Source organism: Centropristis striata, chromosome 2, assembly GCF_030273125.1.
Source record: "Centropristis striata isolate RG_2023a ecotype Rhode Island chromosome 2, C.striata_1.0, whole genome shotgun sequence".
NCBI classification, from domain to species: Eukaryota; Metazoa; Chordata; class Actinopteri; order Perciformes; family Serranidae; genus Centropristis; species Centropristis striata.
In genome coordinates this window covers 36,660,441-36,685,578 of record NC_081518.1, presented here as the reverse complement: position 1 = coordinate 36,685,578, position 25,138 = coordinate 36,660,441, and the positions used below count along the sequence as shown (strand labels likewise).

General features: G+C 41.9%; 1 protein-coding gene across 4 annotated transcripts in view; it reads left to right on the top strand.

Annotated features, from left to right (window-relative positions):
• Positions 1-25,138, top strand: part of fto (FTO alpha-ketoglutarate dependent dioxygenase) — a 132,680-nt gene that overhangs the window by 45,870 nt on the left and 61,672 nt on the right. For all 4 annotated transcript variants that reach the window (XM_059350336.1, XM_059350328.1, XM_059350316.1 and 1 more), the window contains exon 8: positions 12,283-12,407. In XM_059350336.1, the coding sequence (XP_059206319.1) occupies positions 12,283-12,407 (125 nt within the window). The remainder of the gene's footprint in view (positions 1-12,282; positions 12,408-25,138) is intronic.

The window sequence follows — 25,138 nt, the reverse complement described above, 5'->3', positions numbered from 1 at the left end:
GGGGCGGGGAGTTTTATTGACAGCGGTTTGGATAATTTATTTTGTTTGTCTGTGAATTGTGATGTTGACAGTGTTTTTACTGTATCAGCAGGCTTTGAAGGCGGCTTGTCTCGTCTTCTTAGAAAACAAATGAGCACTTTACAGAGACTGATCTGCTTTATCCGCTTAGCAGCTTCCTCAATCCCTGCATTTATTTATTTACTTACTTATTTACTTACTTATTCATTTACTTACCTCTGTATGGATTTTGTTTGATTCACCCCCTCTTCCACCCATAGCCACCCCCCTCCTCTTCCTCTCCCTCCCCTCATCCTTGGCCCCGATCAGCAAGATAAGCCTTCAGAGGAGGGGAGATAACATCCATTAAAGTGGTAAAGAGGAATTATGGGGCAGCCCAGATTAATCACTGCTCAGCTTAATCGCATTCAGTGCGGACGGCGGGGTTGGCTGCAGGGCCCAGCTTTTTCCTGTGTCATACCAACACAGAGAGAGATGCAAGGAGTGTGTGTGTGTGTGTCTGTGTGTGTGTGTGTGTGTGTGTGTGTGTGTGTGTGTGTGTACGTGTGCGCGTGTGTGTGTGTCTGTTTGTGTGTTGAAAAGTGCCTTGATGGGGGAGAAAGTATAAAAAGATGAAAGAGAGATTTGAGAACATCTCGTAGCAAAGCCCGCCCCTCTTATAGCTGACTAGAGACATTACCACTAACCAGCACTTGCTTGATATATAATTATTCCAGTACTTTGATCCAGGTGTAATTGTTTACTCTCGCAGGCAATGGTGTCAAAGTGGTGGAGTAAAAGATATTACCACAGACACAAGAAAACACATTGATTTGTCACTAAAAGCAAAGAAATAAGTAACTTCAAATTTTTCTCAGCTTACACAGTTTTATTAAACTTACTGAATTCTGAAGTCACGGCCAGAGGTTGTCAATATATTTTTTTCCAATATGTCTCGCATTCAGAAATAGCAACACACATATAGGGATGTGGTTCTAGCTGTATAAGCCAGAGGGAGCAAAAAATAGAGCCTTCATATGCTGAACTCTGTGCACACACTTTTTTATTAAAATCATCTGAATCTGAATCTGGAATCCTCATCAGGTCCTGCGGTTGATATCCTTATTATTGTTTATCTGCAAGTCAACTCAAATTAATTTCACATTTATTTGTACAGCCCTCTAATCACAGTCACAGTCTCAGAGGACTTTATATCTCCCACACGTAGCAAAACAATAAATTAAAAGCGATTAATGATAATAAAAAACAGCCCACCCCAACCGTAGATCCTCTAAGGGAACAATAACAAAATCCCACCTCAAAATCTAATGAGGGACAAAAATAGAACATACCTTCTTAAGGTAACCACATTCCTGGCATTATTACACATAAGTGAGGTCAAAGAAAAATCATCTTTTTCATCTCAGAGGAAGCTTAAGGTCTCCTGTGTGGTGAGAATTTGATCCATAATCAGCTTTTTGTTCAAGTGTTGCAGCGAGCACAGCAGCCACTTAATACCTACTACTTCCCTAATTCTTCAAAATCACCAGAGCAGCTATCGTGTTTGGGTTTTACGGTACAATAAAGCAAGTACATAAAGCCTTCTGTGAAAACAATGAGTGCAGTGAATGGGGGGATCCTGATGGGAAGCTGGTGTAAAATTGTCTGATTCGCTTGATGAAACGCAAAGAAAAGGAAGAAATATGGGAAGAGATTGTTGATGATAACTGTATCATTTTTTTTTGGGGGGGGGGATGTTTAGGGAGGTGGAACAGGAAGAAAAAAAAGGGAGGGAGGGTGTGGCATTTCCAGAGGTGAAGGGAAGAGAGAGATAACGGTAAAGATTTAAGTTGGAATCAGAGCGTGCGGGAGAAAGTAAACCAGAAAGAGATGAAAAGCTGATGCTGTAGACAAGGGGATGTGAGCACAGTCAGGAGGAAGTACAAGTCCTGGGAGCATTCTGGGAAGTTTCATGCCTTTTTTTTTTGTCTGTGCACCTTTCAAAACATGGCATGTACAGTATGAAAAGGATAACGAAAGCGAGATCAAACCTGAGATGTGTGTTTTCTGGTCAAGCAGATTCTCTCCCATGTGAAACCAGAAAGGAAAATTCCAATTTTTACAGCTCGGGGTCTGTTTTTCTAGTTTTGACCATCAATTCTATCAGTTATGTTTGTACTCGCCAATTTCACTGCTGAAATCCCAACACTTAACCTTTAAAAGGGTGCACTATTGGGCAAGAAATGTTGGTGTTCTGACAAATCCACAAGTATTTTAATCTATGTGTTTAAATCACTTTTAAAACCAGGAGCTTATACACCCAAAGTGCCAGTTTTAATTCATAGCATCTTTAAACTGTGTGTATTCACAACTACAGTAATTATGGTAATAAAAAGTTGAATGAAGAAGTTGCAGTGCAAGATATATTTTTTTAATATTAACTGAAAAATGGCGGACTTTGACCCAGGAGAAAAGGGTTCTTGTTCCATGTGGAAACAAAAGTAAATTCCTTTTAACCTAACTTCCATTTTTTACGTAACTTCCGTGGCTCACATCACCCTCGTAACTACTTCACTTCTGGCATTTACGTACATTTGTTTACTGTCTAAACTGTCTTTGCCCTAAACCTAGGTCAGTGGTTTTGTAGCATAAATTCACAGAAAGCAGCTTTTTTTACAACCGCACACTGTACATGTATGTATAATGACGTGTGTGCTATTTTTAGAATGCTCTGCGTTACCATGAGCTGCGAAACACTCATTTTGACAAACGCTCATATGTGTCGTTATGGGTGGTATTGACAAATGTTTTATTCTGTCGTTTAGGCTGGAGATCATGTTGACCCAGGTAATCACAGAACAAGAAGAAATCTGATGTATCATTTTTGAAATGTATTTCGAACATTTTATTCGAAAGTACACATATAGCAAATAGAAAGTTCACTTGACCCTTGACCCCACAAATATGCATGAGCAGGTTACAGGAAATGTAAGGGTGCCATAGCAGAGAAGAAGTTTTCACAAACCCAACTAATTTTTCGGGCTTTACCACACTTAAGCATCCTTCCAGGTAGTGAGTCTCTTCCACCCTGCTATCCTTCCCCTGCAGATAGAGCGATCTGATGGGTGGTGTTAAATGGGGGAGATGTAGGACAATGTAATTAACGCTAGTCCTTTAGCGGGCCCCGCCTCGCTCCGCTGGGAGCGCCCGATATAGCGCTCATTAATTCCTATTTGTGTGTAATGAGAGGGTCATGTTGGATGTAATAAATGGCTCTTTTATTTGGGCGAGAGCTGCAGGGCGGCATCCTCTCCTGGCTAACAGTCTCATAAACACCCTTTAGCTGCTCTCATCAGCCTCCCTTGGTGGGGAGCAATCACACATACACACACACACACACACACACACACACACACACACACACACACACACACACACACACACACACACACACACACACACGTAACACAGTCGTGGGGGACATAGTATACTGTGTAAATGTGTGGAAAAAACAGGAGCATTTAGAAATACTTGAGTACCTCAAATGTAACCTTTTTTTTCTTGAATAGTAGTAGTAGAGAAAACCAAATTTCCACAAGTGACAGGTAGACAACAGGACAAGATTTTGGTATCTGGTTTCCATTGGTAGTCCAAGTATTTTCACCAGTCATGTATGAGCAGGCTTTGGATTCATGCAGGTAAACATTCTGTGTGGAGAAAGAAAGATGCAAAATGTTAGTGATCTTGGCCTGGATATTGGTCGTTCGTCCATTATCCAGATATCTGCTGGCTACAGCAGAATCCCCAATATATTGGTTGTTTTCCTCTGAGGCTAAATGGTCATCAGACCAATGGCCAATGGGTTCCATCCAGTACCGACACCATTTTAGCATAATATATTAAAAAGTTCAGTAAATTCTTTACATTTAAAGGACCACATCAGTATTTGGACATGTTTTTCCTCAATTACTATGCATTGTATGTACAGTATACTTAACATTACTGCTGCTAATTTACCAGATAATATACATATTAGATTCTTTAAATATTTTTTCCTTTTTTCCCTACAGCCGGTGCTTTTGTTCCTTTTACGACTGTCAATTAAAATAGGTAGTCAGTCTTGATGTTTTAGTAGTAATGCATTTAAAAGTACAGATTGCTTGAGTCCTCTGAGGCTTTGTTCAAATTCAGATCAAGAGTTTGAACACACAACACACACAGCACAAGTTGGCTGCTCAACAGCATAACAATTAAGTATAATTTTGTCAAAAGATTAAAACCCAGAATACAAATGATAAGCAAGCATAAACACCATGAAAATAAGTTTGAACTTGACTGCTTTTTGATGACAAGTTACAATGTAATGTAGATGTTTGATTCATTGCAATAATTAGGTACATGATGAAACTCCAAAGTGAACCATGCTCACTTTTAATTCATTATAATTAACAAGATCACTATACTCCACAGTGGAATTCTTTTAAGAGCATATATGGTTTGTGTTGAACAGTAATAAATGTAAAAACTACTGGAGTGTCTGTGACTTCTTTGCCAGATTGAAGCAGACAGCATCTTATAGGGTATGTGAGTCCATAATCCAGTTATATGTAACTGCTTCATGGTGTGTGCCATTGTCTATTACTGTATAGCTGCGCAGTGTGGAGAGAATCATTCAAGGCAACGAGACTGCCAGTTTAATCACAACGGAGCTATAGGGAAGAAGCAGTTTCTTTGTCACAATGTATAGTGCTGTAAATGATCAACACAAGGACTTGAGGTACAATGGTGCAACAGAAAATATACAAACAAACCTTAAATATAAATTAAGCGAATAAATGAACTACCAGCATTGAAATCCAATACTTGATGTGACTCCAGACTGTATGGCTTTTAGTAAACTGCATTTTTATAGTAGGGAACCTGCAGATCCAAATCTGTTCTACTTTATACATACCTCTATAGGTAATTCAGAATTGATGTCTGAGACTAGACGTATAAGAAAGCTTGTTTAGTCTCGCTCCATAGTTTTCAGCCAAAAAATTGAGGAATCACTACGCTTCAGACGTCTTGTAGTCAATCAAAACTTTGTTAGCGGCCTTGCAGACATAACCCCCTTTAAAAAAAAAAACAACCTGTATGTGAGCGTGTCTAGATGGATGGAAACCCTTTTTTATTGGTTTAGCATTTTTTGAAGACCTGAAGTATGGTGCAGTGTGTGTTACACTGTAACTCCGGGGCTTAGAAAAGGCTGGCTTTGGCCCCAGTCAGCAAAAAGCTTTTTACTGGCAGGAGAGTGAGGTGCTGATCACAATCTGCTATCTAGCTAGAATCTAGACTCAGCTTTCATATAGTGAAAGAGAGTAAGAGGGTTTAAACAGAGCAGAAGGTGCTTGAGTGTCACGCTCATCGCAAACATCTCTGTCCAGCTATGTCTTCATTGTCCTGAATTAGTCAAAGCGCCTCTCAAAGCTTTCTTGTGATGGATGGATGATGCATTCTTGCCAGGCCAGGAGTCTGCACAAGTGTATGTGTGTTTGTGTGTGTGTGTGTGTGTGTTCTTGTACTTCCTACATAGTGAGGACCGGAACACGTTTTTAACCAACAGAAACAGAAACAACAGAAACATTTTTGCGAAGTGAGGACATTTCGGTCAATTCTTTAAAGGCTTATTTGAGAGTTCAGACTTTGTTTTAGGGTTAACGTTAGGGTTAGGGTTGGACATTTAATTGTGATGGTGACGGTTGGATTAAGGGTTAGGGTAAGGGGCTAGGGAATTCACTATTCCAATGACGGACCTCACAAAGATAGAAGTACAAGGAGGTGTGTGTGTGTGTGTGTGTGAGTTTGTGTGTGTGTGTGTGTGTCTCGTCCCGGACCGGCCTGCTGGAGAGCTCATTCAGACAGAGAACTATGCGGTTTAGCCATTAAGGCCAACAGGACCCACACTCCTTATCATGAAGCAGAGACAAAAGCCTCACAAGGAAACAGGCCGGTGAGTTTTTATGCGATATTTGTGGGCCCATTGGACTACAGCCCAACAACAGATTTGCCTTTTCTTCTCGCCACCAAAAGGGAGCACCACAAAAGCCTGTGAGTTCTGCTTCATTTGACCCTGTGGAAAGCATATGTCCTCCCATCCCGCTTGTATTCTGCCCAGAAGATGGAGTGCCGTTGGGGCCATAGAAAGCATCCCTGCCCACTTGAGTGTGTTACAATGCCTTCAAACAAAATCACTTGTCAAGGGTCTTCCCTTTTTGGGAGCGTCTCTAACCCCCACCCCAACCCATTGTCACTTCAAACATGTTACTCTGATGTTTCAGACACATTTTTCTAATGTTTTACACTCCATATAATCTGCTGTGTGTAGCAAAGCCCATTTTACTTGCTGACATAATTGATGGTGCTCGTGACCCTGCAAGGGTCAACCTGGCAGAAGGGTCTTGGTTTCTGTCACCAAGGAGATCGCGAGAACACATTAACACACACAGATAAACATTAGTTATTTCCAAATGTCTTTCAAATAAATTTTAAGTATGTTGTTTTAACTTAGAAACATCTAGATAGACTTTAATTAGGACTTTTTTTTAGAGATCTCTCCAGAAATGATAAAACTAGAGTTTAGGGGTGAGTTCCAGCACTCTTTATTATTGGGTGGTAATAATGCATATATATTCAGTCGCTATGTTATTAAAGAACAATACCTGAACAATCTAATACAGTCCAATACAACTGCCCTGCAATAGCATCTATCTTTATCTGCACTCCTAATATTCAGTTTTTGGTGACCGTAAAGTCAGTTAGATGTTTATTTTTGGATTCACAGTTAAAGGTGGTTTTGTACTGGACTATATTATATTGAGAGGCCTCAATTCTTAAAAATATAATTTTATTAACACCTATTTGAGAGTTTGACACTCTATAGCAAGAAACATTATAGGCATCAAAAAAGCAGAAGAGTTGTATTGGATTGCATTATATTGTACAGGTGCAGCTAATGAAATAGACAAATTGTGTAAAACGTTACAATGAATTATTCGGAGTAAGTGCAAAGAAAGGCTGGCTACCTTTTTGAAAGCCGGTGCTCTGTAACTTTCAGTTGTGAGAACTGCTCAAAGTTGCACAGATAATTCAAAAGAAACACGCACAGACAAAGAAAAGACTTTCTTGAATCATCTTTGAGAGAACATTTTTATAGAACTGGCTTCCCTCATTTTCTTTACTGTTTCCTCTTTGATAATATCAAAGGTTGTGGAGCTTCAAAGTGCGAAAGACAACCCTGACCAGCAGCGTTGACACCTTTCACTCATCCCCTGCACCCGCAGACACACACACACCTGTGTGCTTATCAACCAATCTTACGTAATGGAAACTGAACAAATTTAATTTCAGATATGCCTCAATTTTGAACCATCTGTAATCATGTGACAGCAGGCAGACGGCAGTAAAGAAAAATCACACACCCCCCCACACACACATACACACTTTTTATGACTTCAAGTGTGATGTCACAGAAAAGTGAATGTGGTCTTGGCTTATTTCTTCCCAGGCTAATATAATTTTTCCACCGGTGGAGAGTCCCCCCCAAGAGCAAAGTAACTCGACGGTGGCATGCAGCAAATACACACGGATCCCTTGTCCAGACTGAAACTGGTCCTGGCAGGATCACAGCTCCCCAGTTGTTTATATCAGTGAGCAGAAGCTATCCATTACCTCGAGCAAGGTGCCTGATGCCTTTTTCCACCAGCGGTCAAAGTGATATTGGTTTCTTGTATTAGAGGGGAGAGGGAGATGGAGTCTGCCAAACTCCCACTCCCAAGGCCTATGAAATCAGATGTCAGAGCTGCTGAGCTTAAACTGTGGCAAAAGTCAGTGGAATGACTGAAGATTTGAAGAAAAGGGTTAAACCTTAAAGCTTCAGATATATAGCTAATGTGCTAGCCATATGGGTGAGCAAAGGGAAGTCAAGTTAAGGGGATTTGCAATAAAAGACAGAACTGACAACAGAGGTGTTTTTTTTTTTAATTTTACCATTCTCAAAGGTGGGTCTCCATCCTGGATGTGAGTGTTGCACAGAATCATTCACTTTGTTATCTTTTTACGGATGGAAGAGCTCTGAGTCATTGTCCTGCTGACTAGGTTGAAGCTCCACTTTAGAGTTAAGTGACTTTATCTTAATTAACAGCATGAACAAAAATATATATTTCCTTTATCACATGAGGTATTGAATCTCAAATTGCTACATGGAAGATGATAATGGAGGTTTTTACTGAAACAAACTCCTCCAACCCATACGACAACTTATGTTGTTTGTTCCTACCCTTTATTAGCGTTGGCAGAAGATCAATGCGTCCTCATATGTAAATGAAGTGGTCGCAGATTTAAACAGGTGGTTAATGTTCACAGTTTTATCAGGTTTAGGCAACAAAAGTACTTGGTTAGGTTTCGGAAAAGATCATGGTTTGGGTTACAATAATTATGTTTGTTAAGTACAACCTTGATTCCAAAAAAGTTGGAATGCTGTGAAAAGCATAATAAAAACTGAATGCAATGATTTGGAAATCCTTTGCCACCTACATTAAATTGAATACAGTACAAAGAGTTTTTTTATGTGCAAACTTGGGACAATTTTTGGAAAAATATGCTCTTATTTTGAATTTGATGCAATCTGTTCACACAGTGTCCCAAATTAGGGTTAGAAATTTGACTTCCATATGCAAGTACATTATGTAAACAGTGATATACTCACTGTATATATGTAATGTAATTATGTTACCTTAAAATAACTGAACCTTGACTTTGGGTTTCACATGGGACATGTAGAGTGGTCTCCTGGGTCAAATCCTGACCTCCTCTCTGTGCAGACTTTTCATACTTCCTCACCTGACCTTATATTAATACACTAGAGGTGACCACCAAACAGAGAACCTGACAATAAATATAAATATTAGTAAGCTGCTTGCACAAACAACGTATGTGGTTAGTTAATTTATTTCAATTATTTTTGGACTACAGATAGTACGTAGGTCCTAAAAATTAGCTAATTCATCCATGTCCCGAGATTATCAATCTCTTCTGTAGGTGTATTTGGATTTTTCCCAAAACACGTCTCACTCATTTTTAGAGTGAGTCAGTCTTGATTAAATTGCTGCCTTAATACAGTAAATGTAATTTTTTAATGTAAGCTGATTCTGTGGTGCTTGCATTCTATCACTATGAGTTAAAGGCCCCAGTGGTGGCTCAACACTCACAAACAGGAGAATGGATTACTAGTTAGAACCATGCCTGCCTCCATATGGGCGCAGTGACATGTTGGCACGCAGAGAGACAGGCAGGTCTACTGGCCTGTTGTTGGGCCTGTAGTGGCAGGGAAACAGGCGTGGAGGCTGCCAGTCTGACAGACAGAGGTGCATTTAGGTGGGGAGGCACCATGGAAGCTAATTAACACCAGCCAGAACCTTGGGAATGTTTGGTGTTACTAGTGATTTTGTTTACCGCCTACCTTTTTAGGTAACCACCCATCATTTGGATGCTCTATTCTGGTGTAGAAATAACCCGTGTCTGTTAAAATAGTTCAAAAGGGAGGTCAATTTGGAGATTTTGAAGCATTTGTGGCCTGCAGACGTAAAAAGTTTCCTATATAAGAGAGTGCCAGTAAGCTTAAGAGTGCTCTGGGTCCCCTGAAAGTCCTGGTCTAAAGTCAGCTAAGACATTTCATGGGGTGTTAACAGTTTCTCAGACACTCTGGTGGCTGGCTAGTAGCTCTGTTTTATGGAGTGTAAACCTTGAGTTCTGCATGCATCTTTTTTTAACCCTCCTACCTTTAAGCTATTATGTGACCCGTGACAGCTGCTCTGTGAAGATGTGGGATGTACACTATATTTCACCGTGTGCAGCAACAAACAACCTTCCCATTCTATTATTCTGTGTAGAATGAGTGACATGTTGTTATGTGATGGAATAGACAGATGCTTGTTGGTGTTAAGATACAGTCCTGGCTCGAGGTGTTAGTGAGGCGCCCCAGGCTGCCCTCCAGCCAGCCTTCGCTTGGAACGCTATCATCACTCCAGCTCCCCACCAACCAAAATATCACCTCAGCCTGGCTACGTGTTTGTTTACCTACCCTGCTTCTGCACAGGGCCGGAAATGTTTATCCCTATCTGTAGTAAAATAGACAGAGTTGAGTTTAGGGTCTGGGGGACCAGTGATGGCGGTACCATGTTCCTTCTTGTCCTCTTGTTCACCTCGGGATGTGGCCTGGGTCAGCAGGACATCTGTGGTCAGCATCAGGCTGAGAGAGGTGGAGGCTGAGGATAGCTACTGTCATCATGGGGTAAACAGAAGGAAAGAGGGGGCTGATTAGTGCTAACACAGGCCCGCAGACAAAGGGCTGTGGTCTTACCGTGGCTGACTGAGGCCAGGCTTGACCAGTAAACAACCAGTGGGGTGTCTAAATAGCCTGGGGATCTGCCTGTGGCTATACCTGAAGGCCTCTCTCAGCACCAGATCTTCCAAACACAAGACCATACACACACACTCACACACACACACGCACACACACACACACACACACACCCTTGCTTGGCAACACATTACCAGAAGGCACACCTATTCCCACAAAAACTAGCTGAGAACAAACATAAAAAACAAACTTTTGCACACACCCGCAAATGTACACATACTCTCACAAAGCAGAACACGTCACTGGTATGTTTAATTTAATGGAAGAGATGAGCACATGTCAATGTGTTGGCAGGCTATGGGGTCTGTTTTATTGAAACCAAACCGGAAACATAACCTCCTTGGTGGAGGTAACAAGCTCATTGGACTGTGCTATTTTTCTTTCTTGCTACTCATTCTGATCCCACACCAGCTTGGGAAAGCTAAATCGAGCTCAGAAGCACGTCAGAGCAGCTTTCAGATCCACTACGATTCACTTGCTCATCATTGCTGTGCTTGAGACACTAAAACTGTGCTACACGGCCAGCATGGCAATGTAATGTCTACTAGCTGAGATGGTGATACAGTCTGAATGCACTTTCTGGCACTTTCTTAGCCTGACACTCATCCCAGGAGGACGGGGTTTGATCCAAACCGAAAGGTACAGTTTCCATAGGGAGTACAGCCGGCCCTGCTTCCTCCTGGTCACCGTAATCTTTGGTGTCTCCTCCGAGTCAGGTGTAATCAGTCACACACCGCCACATGTTTTGACACCTGTCCTGTGTGGTGGTGCAGGAAGTAAGCATATTACTTCTGCAAATCACACTCCTTTCCTTTGGAAATACACACTCAGACAATCAAACCTATCTTCACATGAATTAAGACAGACAGGTGGATTGTCAGATAGGGATTAAAAAAAGAGGGAAAGGAAAAGAAATGAAGGTTGCCTTACGTTGTGGGTTTTTTGAAAAGAGGGTTGGATGACTGGGGAGGCGAGTGACTGTTAATGGGAAGAAATGAACGTGCTTTACTGGTGGATGTGACAGGAAGAGACTGTTCTTAACAAGGCGTCAGAGTCAGTCAGAGTTACAGATCCATCACTTCTCAGATGCTGTGAGAAGGAGGGGGGGGGGGGGGGGGGACATTTAAGGATATTCAGAGAGGGAGAGAGTCTGTGAAGGGTAGAGAAGAAGAGGGAGAAAGAGGGATTTGAGTGTGGCTGACAGCACTGCATTTAATTTGGGCTGCCAGATCCTTTTTCATTTGACTCCCTCTCAACCAGCTTAGAAGCTGCGGAGGACTTGGAGGCGAAGGTTTGCCAGGATGTCTCAGATTAGCACTGATGTGCCACGTCACACTTTAAGCCGGCCTGTAATTCATGTTCAACAGGGGGATACTCACACATTACACTGTGCTGTGCAGGACGTGATTAATTGACTCACACTCTAATATTGGGTGTAATTTGCCCATCCTCTGATGTGAAACTGACTTTATACTAGACTTACTGTATGTCGCCGTCCCATTGATGTTATAATGGAGTCTTGGCTCAGAGCTGTGTAATTTCTAAACTGAGGATAGAAGCTCACGGATGGAGGGAATTGCTTCAGGTAGTCTTTCTACTCGAACCAATGCAGGTTAATATTTAGGGGAAAGTAGTTGTGTTACTCAAGGATGCATTGGGTGGTAAACCATGGGAAATGGATAGTTCACAACTATAGAGTTATATTGAGTTGAGTTCTTTTGGATTGGTGTCTTTTTCCATTTGTCAAGGTCATACTGTCATTCACACGTCTTTTCATTTAGTTCTACTTGACGCAGCTATTTTCTACCTGTGCTTCTCTATTTCAGACTATGCTCCTCCTCAAGACAGTGGAGGAGGAGGGCCAGGAAGGAGAGGGAAGGAGGGAGATGGCAGAAACCCTGCTGTCTTCTTTGACAGACAGACACCAGCAAAGACAGACATGGAGAGACAGGTAACACAATGTACCACCAACTTTGTTCTATCCATCGGTCCTCGAGAAATACATCTTTGACGGATGTGTGTGACAGGTAAAGTAGGACACTCTACAAAGCATTGTCTTATATTCAAAATGGGAACACCATCACAAATAAGAAAAGTCATTCCAAACTCATTTTGGAAATGAACTATTGTGCTGCATATTTAAAATCTTATGATAAATGGCCCTTATTGCCAAAACTGCAGCAAGTTCTTCATGAAATCATTACAATTAATGGTGATTATTAACCCTCTTTTAGTTAATGAAACTATGTGCTTACAGCAGGCTCACAACCAATAAATAACAAATGGGGAACAGTGGGGTCAAAGGTCAACTCCCAGGATGTGAATAGTTTACATGAGCAATAAACATTTCTCTCCTTGCACAATGTAATGTGACGTATATGTTTTATGAGTTTACTTCCTGTCACCTCTACAGTAACATAACCTTCACCTTTAAATTTTATTATTTAGTGCTTTTAGTTACTTCACATTTCACAGTTAGCTTTATAAGTATTGTTTATGGTATTTACTGTTTACTGTTATGTATGTATTTTTTTTTAATTGTTTTAATAACCGTTGATGTTAGCTTGTCATTGAGAGTAGCATCAATGCCTGATTTCACAGTTGAGCTAATGTTAGATTGCTATGGCCCAGAAACACAGATCTCAGGTCTTCCGTTAAAAATGCTTTTTACACACCTTGGGCCAATTAGTGAGGATGGACCTCTCCCTTTAACTGTTAACTTCCCGCTGGAAAGGAGTGAAAGCTCACAGAGTAGATCTTGGTCAGTGAAAAGCAACGAGGGACAGTGCAAACTGCATTGAGCTGACTGACATCATAAACTTGACTTTTCTTCATTTTAGTAGCCAGCTAGGCTTTTTAAAGAAACAGAGGCGATTATCAAAAATATCAAATATGCTAATGAGAATTATTTAGTGAACCATAGCGAGTAATACAAATTGGTTAATGTGCTAGCCTTACTTAAACAGTGGAGACTCACAGGATTAATAATTGTGATCACATCATTAGGCAAAATAATGATGTATCATCACCTCAGTCCTGCTTTCATACAGTGTGCTTTGACAACGATTCCTTCTAAAGAAATGATGTGAATTCCACAGATATGCAGTGTTGTAGTTGGTGTTTGCTTGTGGTCCTTGGGCCTGGCAGCTATCACAGCTATCACAACGACACGTGTGTCTTGGATAAGCCCAGTTACTTCCTTCCTTCCAGATAAGGGCAGAGAGCTCACGGATTAGAACACTGGCCATTCATTCAGATAAAGCAGGCCTCACACACACACATACATACAACACACACAACACAGTGTTATTTTAGCTGTTCATTCTCTCAGCCACTCTCTCCCTCAGCACTGGCAAGGACACATACAAACACTGGCATGCATGTATACGCTGGATCTGCATTCACAAATGTTTCACTGCTTATTGTCTCTATCAACAGATCTGACCTCTCTGTCACACACACACACACACACACACACACACACACACTCACACACACAAACACACACACACACGCTTTGGACTAGACATGATCCAGAGCCTAAAGAAAAGAAAAGTGCCAGGGGCAGAATCCACAGACTAGAAATTCTTAAGAGCAACATCTTTTCCTTTCCATGGCGCCCATCTGTTTTGAGTTGTCCCCCTTAGTTGACCCTTAGCTCTGCCCCATCCAGATGAGCCTTGTAAACAGGCTATTTCCACACACCTTGCTTTGCTGTGTCGACGCCCACTGCCTCACAACTCTGATGTAGGGCCTGCTCTGATAGTGCATTCCAGCTGCAGGTGCTGAAAGCTAGAAACCATCTCGCCACCCCTCCAACCTAGCATCAGCTCTGTCCCCCACCTTCTCCCAGTTCCCCCACCACCCACAATGCAGTGTTACCAACTTTTAACCATGTCTAACCTCTAGACTTAGCTCAGCCCACCCTAAGATCCTGACAACCAGTATCACAGACCAGGACAGGAAATGCTCCGTCCTTGTCGGCGGGGCAGACAGACGTTTACTCTATCAGCAGTGAAAGACTGATTAGATTAGTTTGGGAGGAGGGCAAGAGTCCCACACAATATATTTGAACTCCAGCTGCTCCTGATACCTCCTCTCCCCTTTACACACATTAAATGTCTATCCCCGAACCCCCACCGCCCCCACTCACAAAAGAGCCAGGGGTCATCCTGTCAAGTGGCTGTCAACAGATCTCATTTACACAAAACTAAACACATGGCTATGTGCAATGTTAAGTGGGACGTACTGGTACTGATTAGAGATGTAGTTGGTGAGGGCTAAGGATTCCCTTGCTAGAAAACTATAAAAAGTTTTTCTTTGTATATACTACTAAGAGACAGTTATTGTTTTGGATTAAAGATACAGTATATTACAGAATGAGACACACAATAAGGGAATTGAGTTCACTTCAGTCAGATGTGGTTAAACCTTCATTTATTTTCATAAAAGCACTCACCAAAAGAGGAATTTTGAAAATAATTTGCTGATTCATTTTGCTGTTTTAAAAAAAAATGTTTATATCAGGCATCCTAATTAGGTTTCCACACAATATGCAACAGGCAGGCTTTTATAATAATACTGCCTTTTGTTTCCATGGTTTCCATTCAGCACATAATGCTCGCAAAAGGATGGAAAAAAAGAAAAAAAAGCATGATTGATGACTCTTGCTAAAGGCACATAAACATAAACAACCAGCACTGATTGATTAAGTTTCTCGCTGACTTTTGTTTCTTAAACACCAGTTAAAGCAGCACTCTGTGTGCTGGAACGTGGGCCTGCACGCTGCCATTTTCTGCCTCCGGGGCATTTTTAGCACGACCAAGAAGCAAAGAAAGAGAAATTGGACCTGGTGACCAGTGGTTCTTCACGAGTGACTTATAGGCACTCAGAGTGAGTGATGCCTCGGCTCGCCCCGCTAGCAGAAGCAGTCCATTCATTCACTCTGAGCCAACGAAGTTATGAGAGCTTTTTTATTCTTATGAGCTTTTCTGGTAACTGGGTTTTCCCGATGCACATGGTGAATTCTTTGATAGATGCTGCCCTCCGTGTCCCTTTGGTAAATGCCCCGTGAGTGCCCTGGAAATAGATGGATTATTATGTGGGTGGGTGACTGTACTGTAGGAGAGCAGTTGAGTATGCCACACAGGAAGTGAAGATTAAAGGGCAAGGCACAACTTCCAGAGAACAGGCTTATTAGGATAGGAAATGGCACGTCTTCGTACTGGAATGATTAAGTTTCAAAGATGTATAGGTATTCTTTCACATTTCAGGCAAATATGTGTAAAGAAGAATTAATTGTTTGACAAACAGTGTAAGTAGAACCCAACAGTATTCCGTAGTTTAGTTTTCAGAAGTGCTTTATTTGAACTTCAGGAGGTACTCGGTGTGAGGCTAACTTGAATCTGTATGATTACAGTATTGATACTTTTGAACCTCCTAGATTAGGTGACCTCATGCTGACCTTCCAGAGCCTAGAGGTCACTATTCTGACTAACAGAAAAAACAAAAAAAAAGGGTTTGTCACAGCCGGCGAGCAAACACTGAAGGGAACAGCTGCGAGTTTTGTACTGACCATGCAAACTGCTGTAGGCTTTGTAAGGTCATTATATGATAATGAAAATCATTACAGAATTACATGGGGGTTTAGGACATGAGAGCAGCGGGGAGGGGAGGGGAGGGCCACATTGGGTTTGATAAATGGACTGTGAAGGTGCCCATCTGGCCCTCTCTATGGCTTTTTCTTCCTGCTCTTTTATCCACTCTCGTCCTTTACTACCCCTCTTTCATTCCCCTCCTCTGTTCTCCAGCGGGCCAGTGTAAAAGCAAGCAGGCCTGTAGTGAAAGATTAACAGAGTGCAAACCCAACTCACCTCTGCTGAGGAGCAAAGAAGAGGGGAGACAGGCGGAGGTGTTTATGACCCAAAGCAGGGTTTGTGCATGACTTGGCAAACCCTGTCCTCCCATCTCTCAGTGTGGGCCGGTAGGAGAGTAGGCAGCCATTGACCTTTGGCTTCGGAAACAGTTGGACAGCTCAGGATGTGTGAATCGCTGTAGTTTGGGGGCACATTAGGTGTTCTTTGTTTAATAGGCTTGGTTGGTAATACATAACAAGGTTTAAAATAGTCCTTTTCATCTGTGTCACAGACCTGATCCTCCTCAGGTTAGAGACAGGGGAATAAGATGGCAAGCACAATGAAATTTGTTACTGAATTTGCTGCATTTTGGGTTTATATAAAAGGACAAGAGAAAGGCAGCTAATTCTGTAGCAGTGGCTGTCAGGGATGGAAATATATCATATTAATCTGTATCCCATTGAGACATTATACACAATATTCAGAGCTTTTTAGAGATATTGGTTGGCTAATATTATCAGCCAATATTGGCCCATCGCAAACAATAACAAACAGCAATACCGTATCTATCAGTATCGACTTATATGTTTTTTTATATACACCAATATGATTTTTTAAGGAAAATGATGCTTGAGGTTAATAATAAATAGTGTCAGATATTTATTTTATTTTCCATTTTTATTTATTTAAATGATCAGCCATTAACTGATAGTGAACATGCAGTATTAATGTTTATTTAACTTTATTATTTAATTTATTCTTTGTTTTCCCATTTTTCATTGATATAATGTGGTAAATATTTTGTATTGAAATAATTTATTTTAATAAAGCAGGCTTCTGAGTACCTTTGCATATTTTTCAGATAGAAAAGGTCAATTTTAAATCCAATTTTTTTCCCTCTAAAATCCGTTCCGGACACAAGAATTCTATTGTTTGGGCTCTAGTAATATTGGACTGCAATATATATTTTTTTCTTTCTTTGCAAGAATAGTAATTTGTAATGCATTGCATATTTTCAGATGATAAAAAAGTGTGTTTACTTTAGTCAAAGTTATGTAGGTATGAGAATACATCTAGTTCCTTTTATTTCAATGTACATTAACATTTTGATGATCATTTTAAGAACTGAAATGTATTTCATTTTTTATCTAATTCTTTTTCAGTCACACTTTAGAAATCCAAGGAGCTGACCCACACCGTACATGTAGGGTGTCACTATATTAGCTGTACACTCAGAATCTGTGGTGTAGTACATCTGTCGCCTGTGTTTATTACTTTTCACCAACTTGTTGGGAGTTAGTGAGGTCTTTATCTCAAGACAAAGGCAACATCAGCTGACATGGCAAACAGGGCTAAAGGACAGAGAAGGAGGTCCACGTGTCCACAGCTGCACGCATCACTCAGCTGTCCAGCTTGACCCCTGACCTGTAGGGCCGTCTCCCAGCCTCCATCGGCTTTATGTTTCCTGCCATTGTCATCCTCTCTTGTCCTCACCTGGACAGGGCACTGCTACACAAAAAGCCCAGTCTGTCATCAAAACCAGGGGTCACTGGGGGCCAGCAGAGCCCAGAGAGTTGAGGCTGAAGCTGTGCCCAGCCGGGGATGACCCCACCAGTGATGTCAGCAACCAGTTGCACCCCTGTGGAGATGCATAGAGACGGAGAAAAAGGAGGAGAGAGACCTTCATTGGCTGGCACTTCATTCCAGAAGTGGTGACATTTCTTTTGTGTTGTCCCTGACAGACCCTGCTCTGATTCCTACACTGGGGCGGGACAGGGAGTTAGGAGACAATGGAGGTACTCTGTTCCAGATGGGAGTTGGAAAGATTGTCAGTGTCGTGCCCACAATAAAGACGGACAGACCACAGCCTTGTCTAATTTGGCCAATGACCTCCTTAAAGCCTTAGAAATGGAGACGCCATATTGCAGGGATTACTCTCATGCCACATACAACTCACTCTCTTTATATACTCAAGGGTTTGCAGGGCACAGGTTCCCATAGACCTCTAGCTAAGCCGTCATCTGTTCAGCTGTCATTGCACAAGTGATTGGGTGGGGTTTCTGAAATTTAAAAATGTAGGCCTTCTATGACTTTCTTTCACTGTGAGGAATTTGGCTGGCTAAAACACTGATGAGTTTGTGCAGTATAGTTAAAGAAGGTGGTATCAAGCTGTCAATAAGTGGGTTTAATTAGCGAGGACGGTGGTATTTGGGCGGGCATCAAAAACCAAAGTTCTGTTTGGCGGCAGGTCGGTCCGGGCATGTTGTCAACCAGGCCTGTGTGATGTAAGTTGCAACCCGAGGTGACAGGTTAATCAGATCTCCCAGGCAGCAGCCTCACATTTGCTCCTACATTACGAGCAGAAGAGACAGGGCTAGCTCAGTCTGTTTTCCTTGGCATGTGTTGCAAGCCAAAAGTTTTGCTGGCTGCGCCATTGTTTCTCTTTACCTCAGGGGGTTAGCTAGCTGCAGTGGTGGGCAAACACCTGCGTGTGGTGGGTGGAACTCTCATCCCACAGCCCTGTTCTAGATCTGTGTATGTTTTTCCTTGTACCACCTACTTTTGCCGTCACTGTGTTTACTTGGTTCAGGGCACTGGAGGAGAAAACAAATAAGTACATGTCATCTGTCTCTTTCATCGCCGGCCAGCCTGTAATTAGTGCAAGCGCAGTGGTTAGCCTAAGACGCTGTCGTCTAATTTGTCTGTCTTTATCTAAAACATGTCTGTGTGGTCCCTTAGACCGGTTACATGCGTGCCGCGAGATCGCCTGTGGCCTGGGTGTTTGTGAGGTGTGTGTTTGTGTGTGCTTGATTGTAAATTATGAATTCTTCTCTCATGCACCCACCCCTGTTTAGCAATCAGTCAGTTATGCATGACATGTCCTGACCTCAGCAGAACCTCACAGCTGCTGTCGCCGTAGCAGTCGTACTCCCATCCTAGTTAGCTCCCAGGCTGGAAAGTCCTCCAGTGTGTCTTATTCTTGCAGGAATGTACTTTGCATAAGATGACTAGTGATGCTATTCGTTTGCCTTCTACTTATTGTACAAACAAGTTCTACCCATGTAAATATGCACTTACCTCTATCTTGCCTTCTTCTCAAACAAGTCAGTAATTGGCCGTTGAGGTACATGCTTTCTCTCGTTTAGTGGTTAGGTGTGGGAATGGAAGGCTTGCAACTGGCAGGGATCAGTATCACGCTCTCTTTGTTAATTCTCTCTGCTTATCCTCAACTGAGTCACAACTGCATTAAATTGCTCACAGGTTTTAATGGAAGCAGTCATTTCATAATTATGCATTTCACAGTAAGAGCTTGGCAACGCAATGTGGCACAGAAAAGGGAGAAAGAGAGAGTTAAAAATGTCATTAAAAGTCCCACAGACATTTATACACACTTGTTGCAGAGACAGTTGCCCATTAAATGCTGCCTTTTTTAATATGGAAACAAGATTTGTGTTTGGAAAAGACAATGTGGTAAGGAGTAAGGGGGAGGGTATGGGTTTGGGCCTGTTTTACGGGTAGTCCCTAAAAAACCAGGACATTCTTTCTGGTTAAACCCAACATCCCAGAGAGCTGATAGAGCATGATTGTGTGAGGATGTGTGGCAGGCATATGAAACAAATGGCAAGAACATAACATTATGGGTCTATGGAGGGTGTGCTCACCGAAAACACTGTCATTACAGTTTATCTCATCTAAATCTTGTTTGTTTACCGACTGGATAGCAGTTGACCGAAAATCATAAAATTGAAACAGTACCAGTTCACGATTTTGGAGTTGAAATAAATATATGTGAAAAAATGTTTTGTGAGTGTTGAGCTAATTAAATGAGCACAAGTAGAGCCATGGGAGAGATACTGTATACGTCAAATATATATACAGTCATGGAAAAAATGATTAGACCACCCTTGTTTTCTTCAGTTTATTGTTCATTTTAATGCCTGGTACAACTAAAGGTTAATTTTAAACTTTTTATTTTATTTTAAAATTAAACTCTTATGAGCTATTTTTGTTGTTATCATTATATTTGTCCAAACAAATGTACATTTAGTTGTACCAGGCATCAAAATAAACAAGAAATTGAAGGAAAAAGGGTGATCTAATATTTCTTTCATGGCTGTATATATATATATATATATATATATATATGTGTGTGTGTGTGTTTTTTCCCCATTATATGTGGGTCTCAGTTGATATACACATATTTGTGTATGATTTGTATACAGCCACATTTCTGTGGTGATTTGGGTCTGTAATGTCTAAATTACAAAATTAACTGAAGGAATGTATGCTATATTTAAACACACATGCACATTATACATGCATCCACACCACATGCTCCATCCTCTCCCTTTTTCTCCACCTCATCTACCACAACCACTCCACCTGGGCTCCTACACACACCTCCACCCCCTCCACTCTATATACACACATCTTTCTCCCCTCCTCTGTTAATTATAACCTACACCGCTGGAACACTTCATTTCATATCAAGCATATTGTCTCTTCAAGGCTGGCAGGCAGGTCATAAATTATCCTGAAGGTGAGGATGGAAGTTGGAGGAGATAGTTATGAAAATTTCATCTGTCTGCCGTAGCGGCCGCAGCTGCTCCTGTCACCAGCCGTGTGCTGGAGGAATTACACCGGGTCAGCGTTTGTGTGTACGTGTGTGTGTGTGTTCTCCAGTTTGTGCATATGCCTAGTTACGTGAACACATGTGAACAGTTGCAGCGTGCATGTATATACGGCACTCACGCATGCAAGCCTTTGTGTATCTGTCCCCGTGTGCACGTGTGTGTCGCCGGGACAGTGTGTACAGAGGGTTGGCCAGGTAAGACCTGCCTGTCAGTGTGCGAAACATCTCTGGCGTTCCTGTCACCCCGGGGCCCCCAGCTCTGCCCCGAAGCAGGGAGACAGGGAGGGGGGGACAAGCTCGCAGGGCGGTCCCCAAGCTGTCTCTGTTCATTACCGCTACAGAGACGGGACGTGGCCGGCAGGTGGCCAGACCTTTAGTCCTTACCTACTGTGATCATCTGCTGCTCCACTCTGTGTATCTGTGTGTCTGTGTGGGTGGGTGGGTGTGTTTGGAAATGAAAAAGAGTCAGAGGAAACCCATAACTTATGTATTGGAGCAGGGAAGTGCATATTTTATGTTTGACCTATGAATGTGCGTTTGTGTCTTTGACAGATTATTGCATGGAAGCAATGTGCCTGTGCAGGCACATCTCTTAATGGCTGTGCTTACATATTTACAAATGTACAAAAATTCTGCATTTGGAGAAACTGGAGTGCTGCTGTGGCACTTTTTTTGACAGAGCGCAGAGCAGCTCTTCCTTACAGACAGCCACTTTAAATGGCAATTAGTAAGAAAGAAAAACACAGTAAAACTCCCCCTCTCGTCCCCTCCGACATCAATCTGCAGTTTCCTGCAAAAATTCTATTAGGGCCAAAGTCCATAGCTGTTAATTACAATTCTAACTAGCTTGCCTCCTGACGAATGGATGGCTTCAGTAGCGATGTAGGATAAACGGGATATCAGCGATTTCCCTTCCCTGTACAAAGGCTGCCTCTGAAATGGGTCATCAATCCCATAGTGATAAATGTCTGGTGGAGTAATGACTCTCTTATCGGCGCCGGATTACTGCAGATATTTGTAATTAGTGTAGCCACACAAGTCCCCGACAGATGTTTTTGAGGCGGCACAATATTGAAGCCTTGTTTAAGTGCTAAATGGGAACTTTCTGCAAAGAATAGGGTTAGTCAGAGCTATTGTATCGCGGCAGACATAGGTGAATCTGGAGAAATGAGCCGCTGTTTTTTCAGTTGGGAAGTGTGAATGTGTTCTCCTGCACAGACACCTACACGACACACAAATATATGGAGTCACATTTACACACACACACACGCTTTAGCTCATGACCTGATAGCTAAATACACAGCCTGAGGTCCATCCTTCAGCTATTGAGCTCAGTCGTCACCTGACTGTGAGAGCCAGGGGGCTCCTCTTCTCCTCCTGTTCTTCCTCCTCCTCCTCCTCCACCTCCTCCTCCTATCCCAGCCCCAGAGGTAGCCACTGTTACGCCAGGGGGAGTGAACGATTCACTTTTAACTTCCATTTCTCATGTTTTGGGTCGAGATTCACTAGCTGCCCAGAAGTTTTTTTCTTCTTCCTCCTCTTCCAGCTCTCATGAAATCACAATGTGATGTATTCAGCCTGAGGTGTAGCTCTATTCACAATGCAGTTTGACACTACGAAGCCCAGCTCCCCTCTGCTTTCACAGCGCATCTGTACAGACGGACTGCTGACACGTCTGTGCCGCAAATACAACTGTTCCGGCAGTAGTCACCAGCTACTTTGACTATAGATATTAAATGCAAACTAAAAAAGGCCAGACCTGTCTTTGATTCATTCCTGTCTCGCTCCATAAATATGTGTATATAAATATATGTGTAAAGTGAAAAACTGGTGCCAATGTACCCTTTGTGCTCTGTTCCCAACATATATACTCACCCACCTACTGTCCAACACACCCACAAACCTTTACACACATACGAAGCCTGCTCGGCACTGACAGACGTGTAAGCAGATGCAGCCAGAACTGGTAATGGCAGGTGATTATAAGTGGCACACGTGCCAAACTAATTAAACCCCTGGGTTGACAGCAGCATTTGGTAGCACTGGCATTCTGGCATGCTGGCATTAGAATAATTGTAGCAGCAGCACATTTCACCTGCGCGACTGCAGCTAACAACGTCATTTATTTTACAGCAGGCTGCACCGGATGTTGCTACAGAGGCCCGAGTTAGCTTGCTTTAAGTTTGACATGTATGGCAACACCGGGCACAGATGGGACAGCTTCTCTTCGTCTGTTTTAGCCACACCTTTGCTCAGGGGTATACTGTTTCTATATTTTACACAGTACAGAAATGCTTTATCAATTTGTTCATTTTGTGTAACTGAAATTCAAACATTATTGGTTTTGGTCTTTTCATTGTTTTTTCTGACAGTAAGAGAAATATAGAATCAAGGAATATATCACCACAAAAGAGAGTTAACTTAAATAAAATGTAGAGAACTTAAAGTAATTGAAATGAAAATGAGACAGGGGGCACATTGATGGGAGACAAATAATTATAGAATTAATTCTAGATGGGAGACAAATAATTCTAGAATTAAGTCATAATATTAATACTTAAAAGCTTTTTAATTTTTGAAATGTTAAACTGAAGGAGATAAACTCAGCAGTTTATTTAATTGTGAACTTGTGATGGTGATGATAATCGTAATTAAAAATATATATATATTATAATAGAGTTTACAAAGATATGGTAGAAACAGATTTAGACAGATAAGGGATGATACATTATTCTGAAAAATATGTTATTCTGAAATTTTAATGATTTAATGTGGCTTACTGTAAAAAAAACAAATACAGGTTCAGAGACTGATCATTTTGTTGAACAAATACAGATAGGGATAATAACGTCTCTGTCACAAAATATTTTACATGCTGTACATGGACACATACACCCGTATAGGAATAAAACAAAAATTTACTCACACACATAACAGTTATCACTCACTTTAACCTAGTGAGGAAGAAACAAAAATTGGCTAGTAAAAGCTAAAAAAAAAAAATCAAGCTCAGAAATGAAGTTTTAAGAAGTGACTCAAAGGAGGACTCAGAGTCATCCAGCCTGATATCTCCAGGCAGGCTGACCCACCTCTGCATGTCCCCCAATCCAGACACACTGCAGCAGGCGGGCAGCAAAGAGACAAGGACATGAGGACGAGTCTCTCAGTTTATTCACTTCTCAGGTCATCACTTCTCCAGCTGGAGGGCTGGAGCTGTAAGCCCACCTCACAGAGGTCAGAGCTATGCCAAGAGGCCAAAAACTGCACTAAGAGGCCCACCTGCACACATTCTGTGCATCTGCACACGTACACCTCTCTCTCTCTTTCTCCTACACACACACACATGCACACCTGGATGGTTGAGTAAGAATTCTGACATGCCTTCAGTTCTGTGAAAACTAGTCTGGCCGTAACCGACTTGACTGATTCATGTGATTGCCTTGTGCTACACAGCAGGTGTGGCTCGGCCAGGTGCACGCTGCGCTGCATCACAAGGTGTCTGCACTCAAGGCGAGAGGTGAATTTGAGACAGTTTCTTGTTAGTGTAGGAGTGAGTTGGGCTATGCAGGGTATGCACGGTCATTGCATGTATAGTCAGATTTATTGGCTGCGGCGTGGCATATCATATGCTGTCAGGTGATCTCCAACCTAGACCTTCAACAGCCATTCTATAGTATTCCCATGCTGTAAATCACAATTGTGACAAATAGAATATATTTTGCAGATAGCAGATACCCCCTATAGGCTGCACTGTCTTGTCCACTTGCACATACTTGCTTCCTTGCTTTACTGCATACATATCACTTGCTGAAACATCACTTACACTTTTCAGGTTTTATTGCACACGCACAGACTGTGTTCACTCTCGATAGCTACTGTGTTAAGCTGGTTGTAGAAGAAGTGAAAAATCAGCTCTTTGAAGGCACAAGTAAGTGGCCGATGGCAGCTGATAGCTGGGGCTTAGTGGATCCTCATTATGTGCTGTAGCAAGCTGATTAAAACATTTGATTTGTTTCCAGTGTGTGTGTGAGCGTACAGTCAAGTGCCTGTGTGTGTCCTGTGCACGTGCGAGCGTACACGTGCATGCGCATGTGTGAAAGAGTAGGCCTTCGGGCTGCTGCGGTGTGTTATCTGTTTTTTCAACCTTGTCATACTAATTACAGTCCATATTTACTTACATTCTCTTTTTGTTTT